The 26,239-nt window shown below is 43.7% G+C and overlaps 1 protein-coding gene across 1 annotated transcript; it reads right to left on the bottom strand.

Moving 5' to 3' along the window:
* Window positions 1-25,892, bottom strand: tmem102 (transmembrane protein 102). The gene is made up of 6 exons (XM_080519253.1): window positions 25,767-25,892; window positions 23,170-23,381; window positions 6,015-6,353; window positions 4,148-4,341; window positions 3,752-3,964; window positions 1-2,968 (listed from the first exon to the last, which is right to left on the bottom strand). Exons 2-6 carry the CDS (start codon window positions 23,369-23,371, stop codon window positions 2,369-2,371), a joined length of 1,548 nt encoding a protein of 515 aa, XP_080375379.1. The 5' UTR covers window positions 23,372-23,381; window positions 25,767-25,892; the 3' UTR covers window positions 1-2,368.
* Between the last annotated feature and the right edge of the window lie 347 nt (window positions 25,893-26,239).

Here is a 26,239-nt window from a genome sequence, read left to right on the forward strand (position 1 = left end):
CGTGATCGAATCAGCTGAGTGGCGCTGCAGGAGTGTGAACCTCGTTTTGGAGGAGGAGCGCATTTGAAGAGCTTTTTGTGGCTCGAGGAACTCCCCAGGACTAAAAGAAAGACAAACTGAAATGAGATGGAGGAAAATAGAATCAGAAACCAGCGGAAGTTACGCCTCTATTTTCATCCCCCCCCCCTCCTTGACGACAAGTTGGCCTGGTGGCCGACACGTCCCCGCTGATGGGAGAGCTTGGCGGGCAGCATCTGGGTTTCTGTCTGCGTCCCGCTGCGAGGTTCGTCCCTCGCCAAACGCGCCGCACATGCAAGCGCGGGAAGCTCATTAAAGAAGACCAACCAAGCAGAGGTAGACGGCGGACAATTATCAGAAGCAGTGAAGTCAGAAGCCGGTCTTCAAAACACAATGAAAGACACTAAGCTGGAAGTCTCGACAGGAGAAAGCCAACAGATGTTTACTGAAGATATAGTTGTACTTTTGAAGGCAGTTTTTGACAGTGAAGGAACTCGCGTGTAGTTGCAACCGTTGTACCCAACAGCTGACTGCTGATCTGACTGAAGCCTGCAGACACTGGGAGGACCATAGCACTGGATCAATGAAGTGGACACTGTGCAGAGTCAATAACCTAATAATACTGTTATCATGACTCAATCTGGATGCTTTTATCCCGTTTGACCTCTTCAACGTTTGAAAGCCCGCTCACACCAGAGCTGGAACTGGGAAAAGAACACTGGAAGAGTCCAATATCACATAAACACCTTGATATCAGTGTAAAACAGTGGAAAGTTACTCTATTTTCCCCTGCCCATAATATTGCAATGCACATTTAACGATTTGTAACCGCTGACATGTAACCTAATCCCAGATTCCCGATTATACAATCAGGTCAGTCGTCGATTCATCTGGTACTCAAACCCTCATTGGGTTTTGGGGAGACGAGAGACTTCATTAGATCGACATACGTCAAAGACAAAACCAAAAGCAGATTGTGTAAACCGCCTGTGGCTTTCATTTCAAAGGTTTCCGCCTTTCCGGAGTGTTTAGCTTAGAGATTGGAGATAAAATCCACTGCTGTTCTTCAAAGTGATCTGTTGCAGGACAAAGTAACATTACAAAGGTAAGATTTGATTCTCAAGATCTGGCTATGAATACATGAAATATTGTGGGGAAAAAAAACTGTGGTAAGCTGATATACTGGCGTTTTTTTTTCTTCTTTTTTTAAAGTGGAGGCCTGCTCCAGATGCAGTAGCATGAAGCTGGTGTGAAATTACAAGGCTCTGTTGATTGAATCATTTCAGAAAACGGTGGCAATGAGAGGATTCTAAAGAGAGTGGGCAGAAACTACAGTCGCCAATGACAAAAAGACAATACGAAAGATTTTTGACACTGGTGTGACCGGGACTTTTAACGGAAATATGAACATTCTGACCATCAATCAGAAGACTCGTCGATTTGCGCCGAAGTCAGACGTTGAGAGATCTATTGAAACGCGTCGATCAAATGGGAGCTCTTTGGTACATTCCAACACCCCCTTGAAATGTAAGCGGCATGAAATGCCAGTAAAGACTTTTCGAAAAGGGAACCACAGACATCAAAACAAGGTTGTGCATACCTGAGAGAGATTGGGACAAAAATAGTGGAAAAGCCGCCACAAATCCAGGCGCGAGGATCTGGGGGCGGGAAAAGAAAAGGGCTAAAAATGTAGTTGAAAGAGAGACGAGACTCTTTGTTCAGAGACTCGGCGGATCTCCTCACATTACATTCAGTTACATCAGCCACACCTTGTTTTCCCCCTTCGAAATCAGCCATCGTACACTCTGATCTGAAATAGAGAGGGGAAAAAAAAAAAAAAACGAGGAAGAAACGCAGCAATCAAGAAGCTTTTCTCCCGCTGTCTTTAGACATGAAGTGTGGAAACCTTCAGGCGGAAATGTACGCTCACACTCACACACGAAACCACACACACACACTCACACACGCTGTGTTCCATCTAAACGTTGTTGTTTTTTTTTTGTTTTTTTTAATCCTTTCACACAAGTGAAGCCGGCCCTCGTCTTTGTAGCACCAGCTGATGAGTCTCATTAAGGCCAGCTCGTTAGCAGAGGGCAGCAGCTCGGTGACATCGTGTCTGTCGGGCGACGTTTGGGAGAAAAAAAAAAAATTCAACGTCGGTTCGGTCACTCGTAGGAAATGTGTTTTTTGGTTTTAAAGTCGAGCGGCGCGGTTTTGCCCGCTGTGCTTGTTAAGGTTGAGTCAACAAGGACGCCGGCGTGGCGTTCTGGAGGGGGGAAACAGCCGGCTGATTCCCTCCCCCCCCCCCGCGCCCTCCGACGTCAACCCTCTCACTTTTGCGTCCTCAACCTCAGTAGAACTTGTCGTCGATGCGAAAATGCGGCCTGGTGACGTCGTCCGGGTTGAGGAAGACCGATATGGATTTCCCGGGGTTCTCGGTGACCAGCTGCTGCAGCCGCTGCGCCAGCTTGTCCTCCGACGGCGAGATGATGCCGTTGGCCGGCTGATGCCCCGGCGAGCCGTGGCCGTTGGACGTCCCCGTGAGCTCCTTCTTCAGCTGGCCCGCCTGCTGCGCCTGGTCCAGGGCGGCGCGCAGGTGCTCGCTGGGGTCCGAGCGCACGTGGGCGAGCTTGCGGGCCACCAGCAGCGCCTGGCCGTCGGTGAGGTGCTCCAGCATGTTGCACTGGGGCAGGAAGTAGTTGGGGCAGTTTTTGCCCAGGATGCAGTGGGCCAGGTCGTCCAGGAGGCCCAGGAGGAGGCGGCCCGGCGTGTCGCCGTCGGGGCACGACAGGTAGGCGGTGGGGAGCCGGTCGCACGCCCAGAAGAGCAGCGTGCGCAGGTGGTAGAGGCTGAGGCCCGTCCGGGGGCGGGCCAGGATGCGAGACAGGACGGCTTTGGCCGCTTGGAACGCCTGCGCCATGGGGAACGGGATGCACTTCTTCAGCTGGACCTGGAGACGGGAACAACGATTCAAGTCGGAACAGGATCAAGACAAACCGCAGCTGAGAACGCCAAGTGTAGCGTCTCACATCTCATGAGGTGAATGAAGTGAATTCTGGGGAAATGTCAACATGTGTGCCAGATTACAGCAACGTACATCCGAAGTAATCTTATCGTTTCAAATGTATCAAAAGTAGACATGGAAAACCACCTGTGTAAGCAACATGTATAGGAAGGAAGATCAAGTGAGGTGAAGCACAAACAAATGGCCATGATGTCCAATGTAATGACACTGAGGTAGTGAAGAGGACACAGTCAATTTCTAATAAAAGGCATACAATATGATATAAGAGCACAAGTCATGAGTGGTACGTGAACGCTTCATTCAATATAATACTTAAAAGTTTTTACACTCCAGATTGCATTTTTTTTGTAAGATCTGACTTTGTTGAGAAGAATAGAGCCAAACTTTATTCTGTTTAAAAAGAACAGGCCATCAACATTTCTGAAAAGACTTCAAGCCACCTTGTGTCACCAAAACTAAAGGGAGAAAGAACTGAGAACTCTTCAGAAACTAAATCAATCCATTTCCATTCTGTTTTTTTTGCCTCTCACTTCAGAAGCTAAAGTCATTAAATTCATCCAGGCAGATAAAATATCTCACTGTTAATATTTGATTAGTCATCTTGCGATTTTCAATTATGTTAAATCCATGGTTGTAATCAATGGATTCCAACCTTTTTTTTTTTTAATCTTAACTTTTTCCTGAACCACTTCTGACGGTGGCCCTCACCTCGCTGCGGGAGAAGGCCAGCCTCCACTCCCTGTCGGGCCGACCGCCAAGCGGCGAGCAGCAGGGCAGCAGGTAGAAGCCAGAGATGGCCTCCTCCTCCGTGATCTTGCCGTCCCAGAAGTGGTTGGCCGTCAGCCAGCCCTGGGCCACGGCGGGCCAGCCCCGGAACGACACCACCGGCAGCAGGTCGTACAGCACCCGGCTGGAGCCCGCCTGCAGGGGGAGAGAGGAAAATGATTTCAACGTCTCGCGGCAAATCCCCCGCCGTATTGATTTCTCTCCAATAAATGTCCTCTTAAAGTGAGAAATTTTTTAAGCACAACTCCGAAAGGCGTATTGATTTGGAACACAACAAGCCCGCCGGGCGGCGGTTTGTCATCATTTCGGCGTCGGTACCTGAAGGATGATGGTGGTGAGGGGTCCATTCTTCTCCAGTCGCTCCGGGGTCGGGATGCCTCTCTGGGGGCTGCGCCGCAGCTCGTCCACCGCCTCGCTCACAACCCCCCAGAACCAGTCCGTCACTAATGAGGGGGAGAAGTAGCACCCGTCCAGAGACTGAGGGGAGCCCAGGGAGGGGATGGAGCCTTTACCTGAGCCGGGAGGAGGGCACATGATGAATGGATATTTCTATACACTCGTCCGCCGCTTCAATTGGTTTGCTGCACTTTAAACGAGGAGACTTTACTGTACTCCTATCGAGAGCAAGAAAAGTAGGAGAAAGAAAGTTTAGCACCTTTAGAAAGAGACAGGGGAGATGAAGTATAGCTGTTTTAGCCCTGCTGGTTCTTAGAAAACTAAACAATTTCATAAAAGAATTGTTGTGTGAATGCATCGTGCTGAAATCTGAGTGAACCAGTCATCCATTCATATCCAAGTGTTTCTTACAAAGTCCCCGTCATGCCTCTAAATCTAAATAGAATATAAGTAGTCATAAACAAAGTGTTTGTTCTCAATAAAGTGACGCATTTCTCTTACTTCAGGTTTCTGATGATAGTTGTACATATGCGACTGGAATGACTTCAAGCTGAATCCATTAAACAAAAAGGTGAAAGTTGTAGAACAAAAGAAGTAGAGCTCTCATTTGTTTCAATTAATAATTGGAATATTATTTTGAACAGACTTGAATGTCTCCAGGCTGTACACTCACTCAGAAGATGGATGGATGGATCACTTCAAAGCACATGTTTGGGGTAAAAGCTATATAAAAAATAATTAGACATGAGGTCAGTTAAAATTGCAATATTGTAATTCGGGCCGGAAACGCTGTTTGACCTTTCTTGCCTTCGTACAAATAAGTGGAGGGTTGAAACATACATTTGGAAATGAGTAGGGGCTCATTGAATCTCAGTGAGGAGCTCATTAGTGAAACGTGTCATTGCTCCAAATAATCGGACGACAAGGGGTTTTCTTCTGTTAAAACCTGATTTTGACTTGTTTGTTTCAGCAAACAGCTTGAATAGAACAACATATCAAAACCTTCAACGAACTTGGTTTAAAATCTCGCAGGTCCTCAATCAGAGCCGCTGCACTAAATCGGGATTTTCTATTTATTGCTTTCTGTGCAATCTGCCGAGCAGCTTCACATCAGTCTGGTACAGCGTCCCGATCTCACAGTTGTGGCTAAACACAACAATCAATACATCATCTCTCTACTGCTCAGAAGTTTCAGGGTCTCAAAGGACACCAACTCCTGAAAGTACTGCAGGCACTTGAAGACTTTGAGGTCCCATGAAAAATAGATTTGTTTTTTTTCCTTCTTCTTCTTCTTCCACACTAGAAACTGCAAACTCATTTCAGTTTTGCCCTCTTCGTAACCTTTCGATGGCATTTTGCTGTCGAACCGAAGCTCAATCACGTCCTTACATGAGAAGATTGTGCGACATATTGTGAGAAAATACACAAAGCTTGTTCTCCAATTTAAAAAGATTCATGTGAAAGGCCGGCGTGGCGGAACGATGCGCCGAGAGCCTGCGTTTCCATTGTTAAGTTACCCTCATAAATGTTTCAGTGTTTATTTCACGGGGCGGGATTGCCTTACGAGGAAGGATAAAGAACAGGCCTGCGCTTCCCCGCAACATCATGCATCAAATTACCTGAAGACGGAATAAAAATTCAATCCCATCCCAGACCGCTCGAGCTCCGGCTCCCCAATCGCTGTTTTTTTTTTCCACACGGCTTCACTCGTCTCTCCGTTGTTAACTCGTGCTTAAAAGAACCCGCCATTGTTTTCTTGCCCCTCCAATCTTTTACTTCTTCCACTCACCCATCTCCCCCTCTTCCTCGTCGTCGTCCTCCGGGGGCAGGCCGTTCTCCTCCTGGCAGCAGATGCTCCAGCGGGACAGGACGTTGGAGTCGCAGAGGCGCAGGCTGAGCCACGAGTGGCAGGGTGGCGAGTGGCGCATGTCCAGCGTGACGGGCTGGTTGCGGTCGTGGAGCTTCAGGGCGGGCACCAGCAGCGTGAAGTCCAGGTCGAAGTCGGCCCCCCGGGCGTAGTCGCCCAGGTCCTCGGGGTTGAGGTCCAGGACGCCCTCGCGGGCCCCGCCGGACAGCAGCAGGTACTCGTTGGCCACCGGGAGGCGCTGGTCAACCTTCTGGACTAAGCCTGGAAGGGAAGGGTGAGCAAGAAAATTAATACGGCTCAGCAAAAATTCACAACAGGGGGAGAATGTGAGGGGGGGGAAATCGTGTATATTTGCAGGGAACTTCTGCTATTTTACATTTGTTGATATTTATATGAAGATAAGCCTCAATATTATTCAATTAAATTATAAAAGAAAATAATTTTATACAAAATGTGATTCATTTCCACATTATTCTTAAAATATTGATTCTAAACATGTGCAACATCTGCCTTTTTGGAAGGATTATTTATTCTAAACAATTCTAATTTGTTCGCACCATTTACACATTCTCACCATTTGCGCTATTCCTGACGCATTATTTTGTTCTCGCCATTTGTGACGGATTCTTAAGATTAAGACACTAAAAATAATGAAATTTCTTCGCCTAATCATCAAGACTTCCCACTGAAAGTCATTGTTCTCACCTTTTCACTTCATTCTCTACAATACGCTTTTCATCTTAATTACTCATCTTCATGAAATATCAGTTTTGTCGGTGTTCAGCCTCAACATATTATTGGTACTTGACAATTTTCAGAGTGTGATTTTAGATTTTGATGAGCGACTTGCTGAAATCTGGGCGGATGACAACACCTTCAACGGGAAGTTGGATGTGTCAAAAAAAATCCACAAGCACTCAGGTGAAAATCTTGGCATGTTCTTTTACTAAGATTTTGAGGCTTGGCAGCGCCGCCGTCTTCCAGCTTATGAAAATGCATTCTTCCTTCTCATATCTGAACAGTATATGAGTGAAGCTCAAGCTTTCAAATCCCTTTATGGCTACTTAGCTGTGTCACATACTCTGCAGGCTCTGGGCTCATAGGAGCCGCAGCCCTGGACTGAAAGAAAAAAAAAAGCAACTGAAGGCCAGAACTGATTTTCAAAACACTGGTTGTATTCCTCATTAATAAACTGTAATCATTTCAAAATATTTAAAGTGGCAATAAATAGGTCCAGGAGAGTCATACTACCAACATAACTGCCACACCTAGTGGCCAAACCTTTTTTTTTCCGCAGTGGAGTAATTATCATCCATTTATGGTTATGGAGGTGAACTGCTCAATATATGGTGATATTGATTTGAGGCCATATCACCCAGCCCTTATTGTATTATTATTATTATTATTATTATTGTGACCTTTTTTTCCAATTGTGATGGTCATGCATGTTTGGTGTCAATTGTTGGTTTGCTGATGCGTGTTAAGAGGTTATTTTGTGCCTGTTAATGTAGATTTGATTGCTGGTGGAATTTTTAATTAACGTTCATGTGACTTCCAGACAAGACATCCATGCGATGTCCAAAAACTTGAATTGTGGCTTTTTGTGTCCAATTGAGGCCTTGAAAACACAACTGGACACCAGTTTTGGCTCGGTGGGGAAGACAAGTAGACTGTAACTCTGCCGTTGGATCAGTGTTGTGGTCTTTCGCTCATTGGAGCAGTTTTCCCCCCGTCAGGCTCGGTTGCCTTAAGTTAGTTGAAGCAGGAATAAATGATGAATGGTTGAATGATTTGATTTTTTTTTTTCTCCGTCCCATTTAATGCTTAAAAGTGCTACTTACAGAACTCATGTCACATAAATAAATCACAACAAGGTAATGAGGATATATAGAGTTAAATGAAGCATATTCAAAAATTCTTGGCAGCCTGACATGATAAGGCAGAGCAGGGAAAACGTAGAGGGAGGGGGGGAGGAAATGAACACGGATCAAACATGGAGTTAAAAGAACTCACTGGTGCTTCGAAAAGAACATTATAAAGCACATTATCCAACGACACCACAAGGGGAGCAATCAGCGAGAAGAATGTGACGGCTCGGCTTTGAAACTTCATATTCATGCTCAGAATTGGCCTGTCGACAGTCAATACCATGTTAATGATTCACAACTTTTTGTTGTGAAAAGTGCATCATGCTGAACTCATCTTTGCTCGGCGGTTACAGTTTGTGCCTGGGACTTGGAAAAACTGAGTTTGACCCGAACGATAATGAAGATTTGTGAGGCTGGCGAGACGGACAAAAAGCAGAAATGGCGAAATGCAGATGAAAGCGCAGAAGAAAAAGGAAGAGACGTGTCAGAGTGAGGACCAGATCAGACACCAGCCAAAGGGCAACGATTCTCAAGCAGCAGCTCCTCTGATTTGTTTGGGTTTTTATCTCCCACTGATAAATTGGATAAAATAGACTAGGAGGAGGAACACTGTGATGAAAGAGGGGGGGAAAAAAAGAGCATCTTATCTTCAGTTAGAGAGGCGCACAGAGAGAGAGAGAGAAAAACTTGCATCAATTAGCGAAGCCTCCCAAGTCTGCACGCTGGCAGCAGGAAGTTTAAGGTTCTTCCAAAACACACAATCTACTTTTTAATCCAAACTTGAAAAATTGACAACCGGACAGAACTTCACTGGGCTTGAAGATGCTTTGGCACATGTGCCTATAGACGCCACACAGCATGCGAACAGCGACTCAAAGCTTTCACAGCCATGGATTTTACCTAATCCTGTAAAATGAAATGCCTTTGAATGGAGCCTTCTATTATAGTGAAGTTTTTCATGCGGAGCTTCTTCAAGGCTAAAGCCAAGTGACTCTGGGATTTTAAATGACATAGTCTTACTACAGAAACAACCATCACAGTACTTTTAAGGTTGACAGTTGTGTGTGGTGCAATCAAAGAGCAATCAAGCAGGTATCCCAGCCTTTAAACTATCCTCAGTATGAGGCTGTGGGGCAAAAAGCCAATATCTGATTGTAACATGAATAAATCATTCCCCAAAATCCCTCTTCCACAGTGGTGATTACCAGAACAGCAGGAGAAACGCACCAGAAAATAGGGGAGTTTCTCTACAAATTGGTAATTTATTCTCTGAGAATGAGCCTTATATTCTTTAAACTAACATGCACATATTTTGTTAAAAAGAAAAATCTTATTGTTTGCGGTCTTGCGTAAACAAGCGCAACATTTTTTTCAGATTCTGCTTGACAGGAGCAGTAATACAAACGAGAGGAAGGAATGTGGCTGATTAAGAACTTGAGGAAGAAACAAACAAAAAGACAAAATACAGTCAAGACTGTAATGTACCACCTCATATTTGGCCGTAAAACTCAAAAGTAGTTATTCCTGAGCCCAGAATGGAAGTAAAGATAAAAACATTTTTTTACAATCAATTCATTTCAGGCATGTGGCATTTGGACCCGGAGCACCCGGAGAAATGCACAACATCTAAACTTTGCATAGTAAATCCCCCCAACCCTCAATGTGTGTTTTGGGACGATGTGACAACAGTATGTTTTGACTGCCCCCTTGTGGCTGGGTGCAATAAACACGTCTGAGAGCAGAGGGGGGGGGTGCGCCTTTAGAATTGTGCATAACAATGAAGTTGAATGCGGTCACAAATTTTAACACGAGCTTTTTAAATGTCAATGTTTAATACTAATTAAAATTTTTATGTTTGAAAGTAACTTCATGAACACTTTCAGAGTGATTCAGGGTTAATCCTCAAAACCCAATCGAAGCTAAGATATACACCTCAGTGCTCTTTAATGTCTTTGTGGGATTCTTGAGACGCTCATGCTGATGTTGTGCTCTGACGCTTCTTGGTTGCATCTTAAAAGCACCCTGGAATGACTAATCGTGAGTAATACCATTCTTAAGCATGGCTACATTTCGTGGACTTTAGCCGTTTGTAGATTACAGTGAAACAAGGACCAAACTTTGAGAGAGAAATTAAAATACACACAGAATAAGGTTTTCTTTTCAATATATTCAGCCACCCTTTCAGTTAATCACCTACGTAATAAAGAAATTAAGTAATAAAAAAGCCATAAAAAAAAACAAACGACTTTGCTGTGACATCAAAATCAATACATAATTCATTTGTGCACGAGTCCAATTTTATCAGCCGTCTCAGGAGTTAATCTACGACTCGAACCATAACGGTGTTATAATACAACATGCTGATTGAATGGGGTCAATGCGGTATGGACTCGCATGCTAAACAGGCTCTGTGCATGTTAAAAATGACCGTTTGTCTAAAAGATGCAACTATATACTCGCTGTTACCTCGGCCAGGTCCCTCCTTAAAAACACACCATCTCAATGGGACTACCTGGTTTTCTATATTAAAGTCTCCAAATACCCCAAAATAAAGACAGTACAAAGTGAAAAGCAACCTGAAAAAGCCTGAAGCAGAGCGGCGGCGACATGGGAAAGACATACTCAGTCATCGCGGAGTGAGAATATTCCGTCACACACCTCGACTTTGATGGGACTCCAGAAATAGCTGGGTAATTCTCTCTGGAAAATGGGATTCCTCTAAATAAGCCAGTGACTTTTGCACGCCATCGTGGGGAAAAGAAAATGGTTTGAAACTGAATGATGGGGGGGAAAAAAAATGAAATGAAAATAGGCTGCACCATCATGTCGGATGGAGATAAAGCCAGTAAAAACACTCTTGTACATTTAGTTTTAAAAAGTGCTTAATAGGATTTTTGCACATGATCTATACTAATCATACCCGCGTGATTAGACTGCATGATGGCAGTAGGAACCTAAACTGGAGAATTTGCATTTCGTCTCATTTTATGCACTAACTACAAGCATGACGACGCCTGTGCTCCCAAGGACATTTAATCAAGGACTTCACCAATTCATTCTCCACTTACTGTTCACCTAACTTAATTTGACGTCGGTGGCTTTTTGCATTTTCGCATTTGCCTTTGAAAACTGTATTTTTTTTCTATTTACATAGAAATGGCAGACACTCAGAAAACGATGTAGTGAGCACGCCAGGCCCTTGTTAGACCTCCATTAAAAAGCGATGTGCATCAACAGACATACTAATAAAGATTTGAATAGTCCACCAAATTCTAAATATGGACCCTTCAGATGAGGAGGTGCTTGTTGATTTTTTTTGTTCCCCACTATTATTTTGAGATTGTACCATGTGTGCTCTTCCTGGTCTGGTGCATCTTAATAGTTACTTGGGTAATCTGAAACACCTTCAAGCTTCTCATAGCAGTGTTTCTTGTCCATGACTTCATAGAAGCATCACTTACTCCCAAGAATCGTCAAAGTTCAAATTAAATTACAAAACTTTTGAATGTTCCCAAATACCCTTGAAGTTCAAAGTGAGGTTTAGCTTCCCACAGTCGGGTACATTTAGTTTCACCCAGAGCCTGAAGAAGAAGAAAAAAAAATGATGTGTTCCAGTTGCTGGAAGTAGGCCTGCTGTTCAGCTACAGAATAATTTACTTTTTTAATTCGCATGTCGACCTTCACAGACAGTTGGGTAAATAGCAAGGCAACAAATTACCAACAGCCTGTTGAACGTAGTTGAAAAAGAAAATAGCACTGGAAAAACATGGCAGAGAAAAATAGTCACGAGGATATGGCATGATAACAAGTGAAAACATATAGAGCTTCACAGATGAATGGTAGCGGTGTGTCACAGACGTTCGGGGTCCGGGGGACGACGTGACCACCGGCAACTTGGCGGCGCAACGGTGATGAATGTTCACCGACGGAAAGAAACGAGTCACTGCGCTGTAACAAAACTGCACAGAAGCAATTCCTTTTAAAGACGGCGGGACAGAGTGGCCCCACAAACAGAAATGTACTTTCATGTGTATCTACCACAAACAATTTATGCTTTTAACGTTTTAAAAGTTTACTTTGTTAGCTGGGAGGAGTTATTTTCTACAACGGTTTCATCAACACAAAGCTGCCAAGCAGCAAACCAACACTCAAGGTCAACCATTGCACCTTGCGAGCTGCCACAGTTAGGCTTTAACAAGCAGTTCCAATGTTTCCCATGAGATGTCTTACAATGCACCTCACTGCAGTGGAAGCTCCTGGTCCATTTATTAGTAAATATTGTAAATAGACAAGTGGACATGTACATAGTCTGCAGTTTCTTTGTAAAATCTGAGAAAGAGCAAACCCAAGGGACACGACCTTTGACTTCATCAACTCCTCGGTTTGAGTAATCGTATGGCCCTGTAGAAGATGGCCTTACAGACTGACTGTATAATCCATCACACTAGCAGGCATGCATTTATTGTATAGCAAAACAAACTATCTGGGCTCATGCAGACCCACTTTGCATGGCATGGAAAACAAAATTGTGTGTGGCTTTCATTTGAGGCGCACTGAAACATCTTGGATAATAACGACAATGGCGGCCTCCAGTTTATAGCGTAATAACCGGTGAACGTATGTGTGTTTTCCTTACAAAAGCAAAACAGCAGCCACTAGTGGTCCTCTATGAAAACTGCATTCTCTTCCGTGTCACAGTATTTTTAAAGGAAAACTTTTCACAAACTTTTCGCAACCCATTTTGTCAAGATCAACTGAATTTAAAAGATTAATTAACAGAATAAACATTAGGTTAATGTGCATGCAAGCAGGCTGTTTGCACTGTAGATGTGTCCACCAAAGGGACTGCTGCACCAGCGATCTTTCTGAAGACTGCATTGATGTTTTACATTTCATGTTTTTACTTTCTTCTTCTTTTTTTCTTTTTAAATCAAAAAGACTACCTAATAAAGACACAACAGAGAAAATCAGTAAGTCATGTTTTGGTATCCAATTTGGTTGTGACTTCTTGTGACTTCTTTTAACAATTCTCACGGCAGTTACAATTACTGGTAAATACGCAACTATCTCAATAATGAAGCTCATGAACAAATGTGTTGCAGCAGCCAAAAATACTAGTTCTGAATAACAACATTTATATTAAACGGTCCAAGTAGTAATTCCGCATTCATGATTAGTCTCAGTGTTCAAACTATAACTTCCAGCTGTGTTCCCCGCTGGGTCGTTGAACCTCTTTCTTTTAAAACTCCCCCATCGATTCTTCAGTCGTAGAATCAGCATTTCAAACGACGCTTTGGTGAGATTAACAGTGACTCGATCAGTGTTCACACTTCAGGGCACCTTGTTGCGGTGCAGCTCGTAGGAGAGGATGTCAAAACAAGAAGCACAGCTCTCGTTGAGCTGCTCCAACCTCAGTGTGACCTCCTTTTTTTCCCCCCTTTCGACAATAGAACTGGAACACAGCCGCGCCGTAGGAATTATCTAAAATTGCAGGCACTTCCCAAAAGAAACCATTCGATCCACTGCACACGACTCCTGACTAATATAGTCTCGACCGGATGTTATCGGTGCTTTTCAACAGACACTTCTCGCAGCCTCACCTTGCGCACTAATAGCAGGATTAATCCCAGACAACCCCGCCGCTGAAAGGTGAGCCTCTCTGCCGCCTCGCTGTTTATGAATTCATATCCAAGCAGGAGATTAGCTCTGAAATGGGTCTTTTAGAGGAGGCGGAGGAATGGAGACGTTCTGATTGAATCCGATTGGAGGGGTTGTCTCAGATCATTGGGCCAGGTGTTTGTGTGTGTGAAAGCGTTGAGGCGAGACGCTGAGAGTTATGGCAGGCGCTGCCAGTGAAGCACCTGCCGAGAGAGAGGGGGGGGGGGGGACGCGAGAAGATGCCGCTATCTTCCCCGCTCCTCGTTGTCGCTTTGATGCCAGCGACGCTGTGACACCGTGTCCTGCTAAATGGCAGGCAATTACCTTCTAAAAGAAAAAAGAAAAGAAAAGAAAAGGAAAAAAAGAAAAAAAAAGGTCCCTGCGGTTTTACTTTTACATTTCGGGACAGCAGTGCGGCCTCATCCTGGGAGACTGAACCAAAGGCTGATGTAGACTTCTGATTTTCTGACTGAACCGTGGCAAGAGATGTGATGAGCTTGCCATTGAAATCAATTAAATGCCGCGTTAACTATGTCACTATGTAACGCAACACTTCATGTTGGTTCAGATCCACTAAAGGTAAACGAGAAGGGGTTATTGGGGTATATTGTAGTGGGTCGGCAAGGTGTGGTTATAATTACAATGGAGATGTCAAAATCATTGGTCCATTGAAGATGATATGAGCCAACATTTAACAGTATTCTTTATTATGAACAGAATGAATAGATAAAGAAACAAGGTCAATATGTTCAAAAACAGGGACTATGAAAGACTTTTTCATACAAACGTAGGTGACCTGAATGACAGACAATTTAATTCTTAATCTGTATAGATATTTTTCACATAATTTTGGATACTAGTTATTTCACATGAGTTTCTATGGATGGAGAATGCAGTTTGAGGTGGCTTTGGTGCTCAGCAGCAGCAGTTACATGGACCGTGAGCACTTCATTTCAACATAAATCCAATTCAAATTGTGAAATGTAAATCCTTCCATTTGATCAGATGCCATTTCCAATTGAAGCTGTGATTGGATCAAAAGGAGGTGGTGTGAATCTGTCTAACGGCAGCTGGAAATGGATTCCCACTGACCAGGATGTGTGTAGATGTCTGTTACGTCACTCCACATACTTTGGAGAAGGAACATTCTGTGGTGGCGAAGCGAGAGACAACACAGCTTGTTAAAAATTAAAGACTTGCAAAGATAGACGAGAGACTCAAAAGACAAAATTATCAAATGCATGAAACGCTAACAATTTATATCTAATAGTGGCGGGCTTCTACGTGAAGCGTGTCACAGTGCAAAGCATTACGGGAATGATCCTCCTGACACGGATCATCTTTCTGATTATTTTAGTCAGTATTTATGTGGATGCGTAAAGTCTAGCCGACACAGTTTAGACTGTTTAGCATTTCTGTTGATGGGAGGAACTTTGCCTTAACGTCAAGTCAGTACCTGGTCAATTTGGTGACTTTGTATCTCTTTTTCAAGCTTTTTAGGACCCTTAAATGTCTCATTTTAGTTGTTTTACTTCTCTTTGTGGACATTTTCAGTAAGCCTTGATCACTTCCATCTCATTTTGAGAAATAGGGCCACATTGGAATTCAACACAGAAGTTTTATCAATCATGTTTGGCAAAAATGTCATTTGAACGTGTCATTTTCAAGTGAAGAGCAAAGTGTGGCCGTTTAATCATTCAGCAAGAGTACAAATTAATTTACCGAAGACCGTAATTAGCAGATAAAATGCATATTAATTATTCATTGTTTGAAATCAATGGCGACTTATCTTTCAGTCAGTCCGACGTTTCCGCGCACATTCTGACATGTTTCAAATGGATTGGAACGCTTGTGACGGAGGTGTGTGGTAAAACATGATCTCTTTAAAAGAGTGTGGCAGAGCCACACAGCTGCACTCTGCTCGCAACATGCCGTTATCAGCTGACAGCAACCACCAAACGTATTCCTCCCTCACTGCCTCCGGAGTACTTAAAAGTGTGATTATGAAGGAGCCAAAATCCTTACGTCAGCCTCGCTTATTACACCGAGCAGGATGGCAGATAGTGTCATGTCCTGTCAAAACACTTTTTAACACGACAAATACAACAAGTCGGAAAAGAATTAGGTATCATGAAAGACGATGCCTAATGTGAACTGATGTCTGCGGCAAGAGATACTACGACGTGTTTCGGTTGCAGGCTGAATTGTTAACTTAGCGTCTACAAAGAGAGGCCGTGAGCGTTGGTAAATTAGCAACGGCTTATTTGTACATGCGGTCTTTCTTATTGACTATAGAAGATGGAGGCTCAGGCCCTTAATAGTGATCTAACTTTGCTGTCTCTCCATACAGATGTCTGTGTACTCTCATTGTTAATGTTTATAGCGTTTTGTTCTCTGCGCACATGTGCATGTAGTTTAATTACAAAATCTAACTCACCTTCCTGAGGGATAAAGTTGTTGGTCTATAAGATAAACATCACCCAATATGTTATTCAAGTCCACAACAAAAAAAAGAATGTGTACTGTATTGTGTTTAGGAAAAAATAAACAGGGAAGAAATTCAGTTCCACATAAAATCGACCCTATATTCAGTGAGAAAAGAAAAAGCGCTCTGACTTGGATGTTTTGATGCCGCCTGAATGACTGTGGAAAAAAAGGCGAAATGACGATAAGGAAATAAGCCGGTCTCAGAATTATACTCCAAAGCTCACAGTCTTCTCTAATCCCGGGATAATTACAGTGAAGAGTAAATTCAAACAAACCTTGGCACACTTTCCTAATCATGGCAAGACCTTCACCGGCTGCCGGGGAAATAGATGCACCATACACATAAGGCCAAAGAAAGTGCATTAACCTCTTGAACCCTAAGCAAAAGGTGAGATTCCCTATGACTCTATATCACACCAAAGATTCCTGCATACAAGGCTACTTTGAATGTTATGCTAAGCTGCTTCAGGAGCTTTAAATATCAAATATTGTTCTATAATAGCCACTGGCTGTTTCGCCAAAATGTAAAACTGTTTTTCCGGTGACAACAACATATCAAGTGGAGTAATCTTTAAATCAAAATGCCTATGACATTCTATTGCAACCGCTCTTCAAATGTTGAACAGCTCCAGGTCAATAAATGTTTCTGTTTTTAACTAATAGACAAATAGTGGCTCTGATTGGGAAACATGTCCCATAACCCTGTACTTTTCACATTGTAGACGTCTCCCTGTGCTTGGTTGTTATGAAGTTTTGTTGGAGAAGGCAGAACCGAATCACTTTTGCACCAAGTCAGCTTATAGTATGTACAACTCATGTGTAATCCTTGGGGGGGGGGTTACACATGGGGGATTTCTGTGTACAGTTGGCACATTACCCCATACACTATATGGGCATTCTCCAGGTTTTCCAGTTTCCTCGGAAGACATGCCTGTTTGGTTGATTAGCGACTTCAAATTGCCCCAAGTGTTAGCAATGTGATAAGAGTGACATTTCCCGGGATTCCATGCCCTTTGCCGAGTGTGAGCTTGGTTGGGCTCCAACCTGCAGTCCTGACTTGAATAAAATGCGTGTCGAAGACGGATTCAAGGAGTGTTCCCAGAAATCCCAAGAGCTCAGCCATGCGGTTGAGGAAGAATATCACTTCCAACAAAGCATGTTCCTAAAAGCACCACTGGTCTAGTCTGAGGAAAAGAAATATCCATTTTCAAAAGCATCTTTGGATTATTATTGCCATGCACAACTGCGATGTTACCTTTCAGAATTTGTTAAATGTCCTGTTTAAATGGGGTTAGACCACACGTGTCGCGAGCAGTAAATCAATTTGACAAATAAACATAATAATGTTCTCCCAACAACTCATAAAAATAAACCTGTTTGTAAACGGTATTTATACTTTAAAATCTCATTGACTCATGTCAAGAGGTGTCGAGTCTCTCATTTTGCATCTGGGAAAGTTCCTCCTTGAGCTTCACTCAACCACAAAACAACCTCCGTCTCGTTTTTGTTTATCTCTTCCATTATTCATCACAGCCAGACTTGAACTTTTGACTCACCTGACGGAGAATAAACTGGCAGACGCACTGATCAGCCGTCTCAGTCTTCACCGCCTTCAGTTATCACCGCTCACACCCGAATGTGCACGCTGTCAAGTGTCTAAGTATGAAGGATGGTGGTAAATGAGGGGCTGACGCAAGATGCCTTGTGTAAAGGCAAGTGGTAGAGATCGCGGCAATGGAAGCGGGGTGGAAAAGTCAAGATCTGGCATACGGCAAGAGTGCCCGAGACACTGCAGCATCAGGCTTGTGACTGGGGTTTGAATACCCACTGAAGATTGCATCATTAGGGACATCCACTGTGAAAGTATTATGGATTGTTAAGGGATCACTTATGGTCATCATCACCTTCTCAGAAAAAAAAAAAGTTTTATCCCTGCAATTACAGAAAAGCTCTTCAACATGCCAGGTTATTTTTTTAAGTTTCTCCTGAACTTAAATGAGTAAATGTGGAGCTATTCCTGCAGTCAGTAGGACTGTTTTCCAAAAAGATACACATGGTAGTCCCCACCACACTGGGTAAATAAGAGCCTCCTCTTGGATTTGTCAGACTGTGGAGAAAAATCACTTGGTGCACACGATGTGCGCGTGTGTAATCTCCTCTGTTTTTTTTTTCCCTGACAGTGTGCAAAGCCCCGCGGGGTTCCCCGCACAGCTCAAACTTTAGAAAAGCCTGGCAAAAACAGAGGCGAAACCCCCTCGGGTTTGGCATCCGCACACCTATGCAGCAGAGCCTCCAACAGTGGCTCAGTACGCTGCAACAAGGTCGTTCCATCAAGAGGATCCTATTTGCCCCCCCCCACACCCCCCCTCCAGCTCCCATTGGGCCTCGAGAGGCAGAGCGCTGCTAATGTGCCTACCACCGCATGCTTAACTTTAGATTTCTCGAATCCAATGCAAACCGTCTATCTATTCAAAGTGCCAAACTTCTTTTTTTCGTCTTTTCCTCTCTCTCTCTCTCTCTCTCTCTCTCTCTCTCTCTCTCCACACAGTTGGGAGCCGTCACAGCAGGCGGTGAGGAACTGCATACCGTCGGTGATTACGCAGCCAAAAGCAGCTTAAAATAAAATGTTAAAAAAAAAAAAAAAATTCTTAAAAAAGTTATCAGGAGATTCTCAACCAAGGCTGAGTGGGAGCAAAGAGGAGTCACCAGCATTCGAAGAAAACCGAAGTGTCTGCCTGTGTGCGGCGATATGCTAAAAAAAAAAAAAAAGAGTGGAATGAGCAGAGTTCTGTTTTGATCGGTGCGATTTCCTCCCAGGTGAGCAGCCCTCAGCGGAGGAGGGAGAAGCCTTGAAACACAGATGCGAGTCAATTGAGCCCCTGATTTAACAGGAATAGCAAAAAAGGATGGTATTCTAGGAAGTAGGGGGGGAGAAGCTCTGAACAAGTTTCTCTGAACACTGACAAGAGGACACACAAACACACGCCCGAAAGTGTTAAGGACGCTGCCCAAACGTGCTTTGATTCCTTCGGGTGTCATGAGAGATGACGGCTGGGAGGGGGGAGAGTGCCACCTATTGGATGAAGGAAGACATTTCCTCTTTTAGAGAAACAGCAGTGGAGCTTTGGGGCGAACTCGATCCCTCGCCGGTGTGTGTGTGTGTGTGTGTGTGTGTGTGTGTGTGTGTGTGTGTGTGTGTGTGCAATGAAGGCAGCAGACAGACTGGAGCCGTGCACGATGATAACTCAAGAATGTTCTTCAATTAGAAAGGAATGTACACATTGCAACGGATTCCAAACCACCGGAGATCACGTATTTGAAACTCAACCACATTGTTTGCATCGTTCCCACTCGTCGCTCGTATTGTTTTCACGACTGATCGAGTGGAAAAGAATGTGGAAGAGATATTGATCTCCGTTCTCGCTCTTGTGGCACCCATACATCTAAAAACTCCCAACGAGCTCTTCGCGACAGATTCAGGATGATTTTACATACAAAAATGTATATGTGATATATACTTATTGGTGTTTCACTTACTTTAACCATTTTTGTCCAAAAGGTATGAAAACTGTCGGCGTGTTTTCATAACTACTGAGCACATCAACGCCAGTAACAGCTGGCATGTTCATGTGGCTATAACCAACATTCCCTCAAGTACTTAGTGCAGCTCGTAGAATCACAGAAACATTTTCCCTTTTCTGCAACATCGTTTCCAATTTTATTAAGCGTATCATGCACTCTGATGTATTCCACACATATTTCTTGGATTTTATGTGTGACGATTACAAAGAGCTGTTAAACACTGCATAAACAACCGTTTATGGCTTCTTGATGGTCTCCGTTTGTAGTTGGTATTTTTCTCACCATGCTTGTACAAATACTTTGGTCAAATAGTAGTAGTTCACATAGTTGCCACAATGGATATCTGATGGGGCTCAGGAGGCTTTTTAGCTCAAAATTGTGAGTAAACAAGGCGCCCTGATGTCACTTTTATTCTACATTCACTGAGCATCAGTTTGGCTGGAGACTTTCTCTGCTGGTCGGTCTCTGAGCTGCTGTTTTGGCATGTTCGCACCTTCACTGCTGCACCAAAGGTCACAAAACGGAATTGTTTCACACTCAGCGGCAGGAGTGAAAGCATCCTTACTGACCACTGTAACGCAGATGAATCTACCACACTGGTAAGAGAAACCAAATGTATGACTGAGAATGTGCCAAGATTATTCCGTCACTGTCGGGAGAGTTCAGCAGTTCCTCTGATTATATATACTCCACCATGTATGACCAAATTAAATGTGTGCATCTCCTTCACATTTACATGAGATCTAGATTTGTCTTTTTGGACAGAATTGCTGCAATCTTACAAAGTTTAAAGAAAATGCGACAGATTGCAGGGAAAGAGTGGTTGGATGGGTCAATCAGCCCATGAAAGGATGGTTTTGGCTGATTACGTCTGTTCCCACAAAGAATTCCGACTAACACATTTCACACTTCTTTCTAATTGCACTGGAACTTCTAAAAGCCTCCAAGGGTTCCTTTAGTCCTGCAGCCACCTCTGGGCTCTGGTGCAGCTGCAGCTTTTTATTGGTGTTGAAGCAGTGTGGCTAAAACCTCCACCATGACAGTTAAATGGCTCTGCTGCCCGAGGTGGCGCCAGCTGTTGTCAATAAACGTGCCAGTCCCCTTTGCCCCTCACTCTTCCATGATCACATCCATTCCCCTTCTGCAACGATGACAACCACAGTATCGTGCAGACGCAAGAAATCATTGGACAAAAAAAAACCGAACAAAGAATCAGAGGATTATTTTTTTTTTTTTTTACAAGGCGATAAAATAGGAAAGAAATTTAAGCCGTGGGATTTGCCCATAACTGCGTGAAACCGGGGGGAGGTTCAACAATGACAAGTGTCATACAATTTTATACACAAATAAGTATTTGTGTGTTTAAAAGTCTCTTAAAAAAATCAAACCATATGCTTCTGATATACAATACATTTCTGTAAACCTTATACAGACATATAACTCAAGAGCAAAGCAACATTCAAACCATGTCAATAAGCCAAATCCACAAAAAAACAAATGGGACTTTGAAAAAAAGCAAAAACAAATTCTGTGTTCCAGATCCTCTAAATGTCAGTGGCTGTAATTCTAACACGGCCAGCATGACACTGCAGATAGAGTACATGTCATTATGCATGAAGCTGACGTCTCTCATCAGTGTGTCACATAAAAAGCATGGCGAGTGCCAGCACAGATCACACTGTGATTGTACCGGGCAGAGTCCAGGTGACAATGTGTCAAACAGTGTCCGAGGGGAATCGGGCCGCTCCTGAAGTATGTTGCCGTCTAAAAGGTCTGTCCGGGGCTCAGAAATACATCTCGCTTGCTAAGAAAAGATGGGATGTCGTAAAAAAAGCAGCATTTCAAAAGTATACAGACTGAAAAACTTTCAGCGCAACACGCGATCATGTGGAAAAACTGCAGAGTGGACAGTTCGTCACACTCTCTCTGAAAGGCTCCATGTGAAGGTAAGCAAGAGGAGATGATTAGTAAAAGACCTGCTGTTCAGAGTGCTGCAACGCAGGCACTTGAGGACAATAGTCGAGCATTCAAGAATGCGTGGGAGTTTCATAAGGAGTGAGGCTGGAGACAGAACATCAAGAGCCAGCACTCATATAGAGGTGTCAAGAAAATGGACAAGTCCCAAGCTCACATTGTCACAGGTGGCATCAGAAGAGTCTCACCTGAGTATACAAGAACTACACAAGAAAGGTTTTAGAGCTGCCTCTGTCGGCTGACAAGCTGCGTCAAGATTTACTTTTCCAATCGGACTTCCATCTAAACACTCCATCTCTGACCGTACTGAGCTGAATGCCGCAGAGAGTCTGTGGACTGTTGTCAAGAGGAAAACGAGATAAAACAAGACCAATCCAGGTGAGCAGAAGGCCTCTAATAAAACAAGCTGCGCTTTATCACATGCTGATCAGCTTTATACCAACCACACTGACGCAGGTCAGAAAGAAAAAAGTCCAACTATTTATACCGAAAGAATGGGGGATAAAATACCTTCTACAAGTTTAACTTTTCAGATTTATCACTTTCATCTTAACAAATTTAATGTGTGAATAATTTCCAGAATTAAAACTAAAAAGGTAGAAATACTGCAGATCAGCAATGTGCAACATATGAAAATGTTAATTTTGGAAAAGTGTGGCACAAAGTGCAAAAGTGTGGAAGTAATCAGCATCATGCAGCTTTGTATTCACAACCAGCGTGAAGGAGAGTCAGAGTCATTTTAACTCCATGCAATACATGCATACTATTCCACACCTGTAACATGTGGTTAACATCCATTATTCAACTGACAACATGACGGGTTTAGATTCCCGTCATCCAGCCTCACTACTCCATATATACATTTCATCCCGTGTCCATTTTTATTTGACAAGCTTTGACCCTTCTACTTTAACATAAGAAGCTGCCATCTCCGTTTCCAGCTCCAACTTTTCTTGTCTCCTCTTCAGCTCCATGTAATTCAGTATTGGGCTGAATAGCCGGTGAGAGGAATCGACTGTGTAATCTAATGATCAATAAATGGACTGCCATATCCAAAGACAAATTGTGTTTTGATTCATCTGTTCACCTGAGCATGTCAAAACCGGTTCCCCATCCTCACTAGAGCAGCACTTTGATTAGGTTAAGGTGACGCCACGACAACACACACACACACACACACACACACACACACACACACACACACACACACACACACACACACACACACACACACACACACACACACACACACACACACTCTGATTCTAACTGCACCTTTTCATCCCCGATTAGTGTTAACATGTTTACTGTTGGTTTGGTTCAGGTGTTCCTGCCCGTTTCCTCCCAAAGTCCTAAAACATGCAATTGAGGTTAATTGGTGACTCAACAGCAAGTGTGTGTGTTTGTCCTGTGTTGAACTGGCAATCTGTGCGGTGTATACCCTGCCTATAGCCCACTGTTGGTTTGTCCCTCAAGGAACATAATGCAACTGAAATTAGCATGTTTACCGAGCATGTTGAAGATGAAGTCCTTGGCCGTGTGGACTTCTAAGGCCGTCTGGTCTCCGAACTCCCCCTGCTCCACCACCACCAGCTCCGACACCTGTGCTGACAGCTGGTCCAGCGTGGTCCCTGACCGGAAGTCCACCTCAGACAGCTTCTTGGCGGGGGCTGGGGAGCGCGGAGCCACCGCGCTCATCAGGGACTCCATTGCTACAACCCTGCCGATAGAGCGAGAGACCACAAAGATGATTATGGGTTTTTTCAGGGGTCTTCGAACATGACGGCGCACCCCTGTCGCGACTAAACTGAGGGATGACCTCTGCTGCCACAGTGGAACCGATGACTAATGGCTTTTGAGGGTTAGTATTTAGCAGCCAAGAACAAAACACAGGGCTCCAATTGATTTGTTTACAGGGCGCAATGAGCAGCAGACTGTATGTTTATACCGATTTAGTGTTGCTTAGCCTTCATGTTTTCACTTCTGCATAATGCTGGCCTTGTTCGCTAAAGCCCCGTGTGAATCATGAGACATTTGAGGGCCACTTGCAAAAGAACATATGACATCAGAGAACCACTAAAGTGGGAATAAGGAGCATTACTTTGCAGCTACAAAGCTCTTTCTTAATCTGCAACCCAAGTACACCTCATAAAAGCTTTGGAGAACAGATTGATATGGTATCTGAGCTGTAGTTGGTAGACATAAAAAGAGAAATGAAGACAGCAAAAATTACAAGTCAATGAGTTGCAATTGACAGAAAATGGGACGCCAAGCAAACACAAAAGTATGACAATTGCACCCAGACAAACACACAAAAGCCTCAAATGACCACTAATGAGGCAAAAATCATTACACGGAGAAAGAAAACTACAAATATATGCAATGTGATTACAAAGAAAAATATTTTTCTTTAGAAAAAGCAAATGAAGAAATACTCAAAAACACAAAATGAAACATAGAAAACAAGACAAATAAATACAAAATGACCACCGAGAGACAAAATGACCACCCCAGAATGTAAAATGATGGCAATAAAGCAAAACTCCAGCAGGAAACGTCAAACACACAGACACAAAACTAAATGTTATCAAAAATGAACATCAACATAAACAAATCAACCAAAGAAAAACACATAGAGAAGCAGAAATTACCAGACGACAACAATAAATAAAATGTTGCATCAATCAACTGCATAAAAACTAAAATGGGCTGAGCTTTAATCATGGATCACAAATGAAACGTAAAATGTCCATATGGAGCCGTAGGCCACATTTACACGACAATGTTTTAAGTGAAAAAACTTTGTTTCTGCATTTTCATTTCAGAATTTTTTGGTGTTTACATGGCAACGTCTGTCGACATTGGACAGCTGAAAATGATGTCGTTTTAATGATGGGCCACTACACAGACATTCATGATGACAGACAATGAGGTTGGATTACTATTCCAGGTGACTCTCAATGATAAAACTACCAAGTGTCAGGAGAATATGGGAAATCACACCACTCTGGGGCCGGCCATTATTGTGATTGTCCATCTATTACATGCAAGTGCAGAGAAACTATTTACAAGCATGGGCAGTAGCAGCTTTTCAGTTCCACTTTGGGAGCAGTTTTTAAAACATTGGCTCCGATCACCATTGTTGTATAAACCAACACCCAAAAATACAACAAAAGTTTTGACGCATTAAACTAACAATTATAAATACGAATACAGACTCACAGAACTTCTAAAGGGACAAAAACAAACTCTTATTAAAGACACAAACAACTTTTAAAAATGCAATCAATTGTCCAAAGACGGAGGGGAAGGAACACATGATGACAGAAACAGAGGCAAACAACAACAAAGAGGCATACAATAACCATAAGGGGTTTCTTCACATTTATGCCCTTGTCTGTTTTCTCATGATTCACCCCTGCTTGTAAACTAGGGTAACTTACCAAGCAGCTAACAGGATTTTAGCATAAAGTGGAGGATTGAAGATGGAAACAACACATAAAACATCAAATAGTAACGACGTGGAGGGTTTAAAATGCAAGACTACCGTGGCCCAGAAAGTTTAAAGGGGTAAAAGTTCCAATGTAAACAAAGCTCGGTGGAGTGGAATGACAACATTGGCCTCTGCCCTCTTCAAACTGGGTCAATTAGCAGTCGGCTTCTACATGCTAAGCTAACGCAAATTAGCCAGCCTGCTGTCGGGACACGTAACGAGATAATTCCGACCGACAGAAAACAATCCGGGGACGCCTTCGTGTGTCTGTTAAAACCTCCGTGCTGCCACACGAGCCGACTTGTGGTCAGGTCGGCACGCCCAAACTCAGCTAATTTAATTTATTAGCCCACACCAGCGTTGACAAATTAGCATGTTAGCTTTGACGTGACAGGCGAGAGGAGAAGAACTACATCTCCACACACACACACACGTACACACACCACACATACATTGAAATCCATGTACACACACACTCGCGTAAACACAGATGCATACACCCACATGCACTCCACTCGGGTTAGCTTACGAGATCCCCGTGGATGTTATTAGCTCTCAGGCTAAAAGCTGCTGGACACACACACACACACACGCTCACACACACACACACACCCTTCAACGCCAGGTGATTTTCTCCGCTATCTCCTGCCTTCGCCGTTACTGTGATCCCCGACCGTCAGTCCGCCTTCCTCGGCTGTCATTTCCAACAGGTCCCCCGGCCACCTCCTTCCCCCCGGCAACACCGTCCCAGAAATCACGGTCCTACTCACTCACGGGATCCATCCGGGGATTAGCGGTGTGTGTGCTCGGCACGCGCGCCCCACATTGTGCACCGCAACACGGCGGATAAGGGAAGAGAGGTCAGGTTTTCTATGATTAAAATTGTGCACCGTGTCCTCGCAAAGGAGATAAAGGCAGGGAGGTTTTTTTTTTTTTTTTAAAGCAGCCAGGAGCTGGGGATGGGCGTGCAGGCAGGCAGGCAACAGTGCTGCAGCGGTGATTTCAGCTGGTGGTGTCACCACACACTCCCACGCACACGTATCAACTCAGATCACCAGGATCGATTATGGCATTAGGTCACAATA

The sequence above is a fragment of the Blennius ocellaris genome (genome assembly GCF_963422515.1).
Source record: "Blennius ocellaris genome assembly, chromosome: 23".
Taxonomy (NCBI): domain Eukaryota; kingdom Metazoa; phylum Chordata; class Actinopteri; order Blenniiformes; family Blenniidae; genus Blennius; species Blennius ocellaris.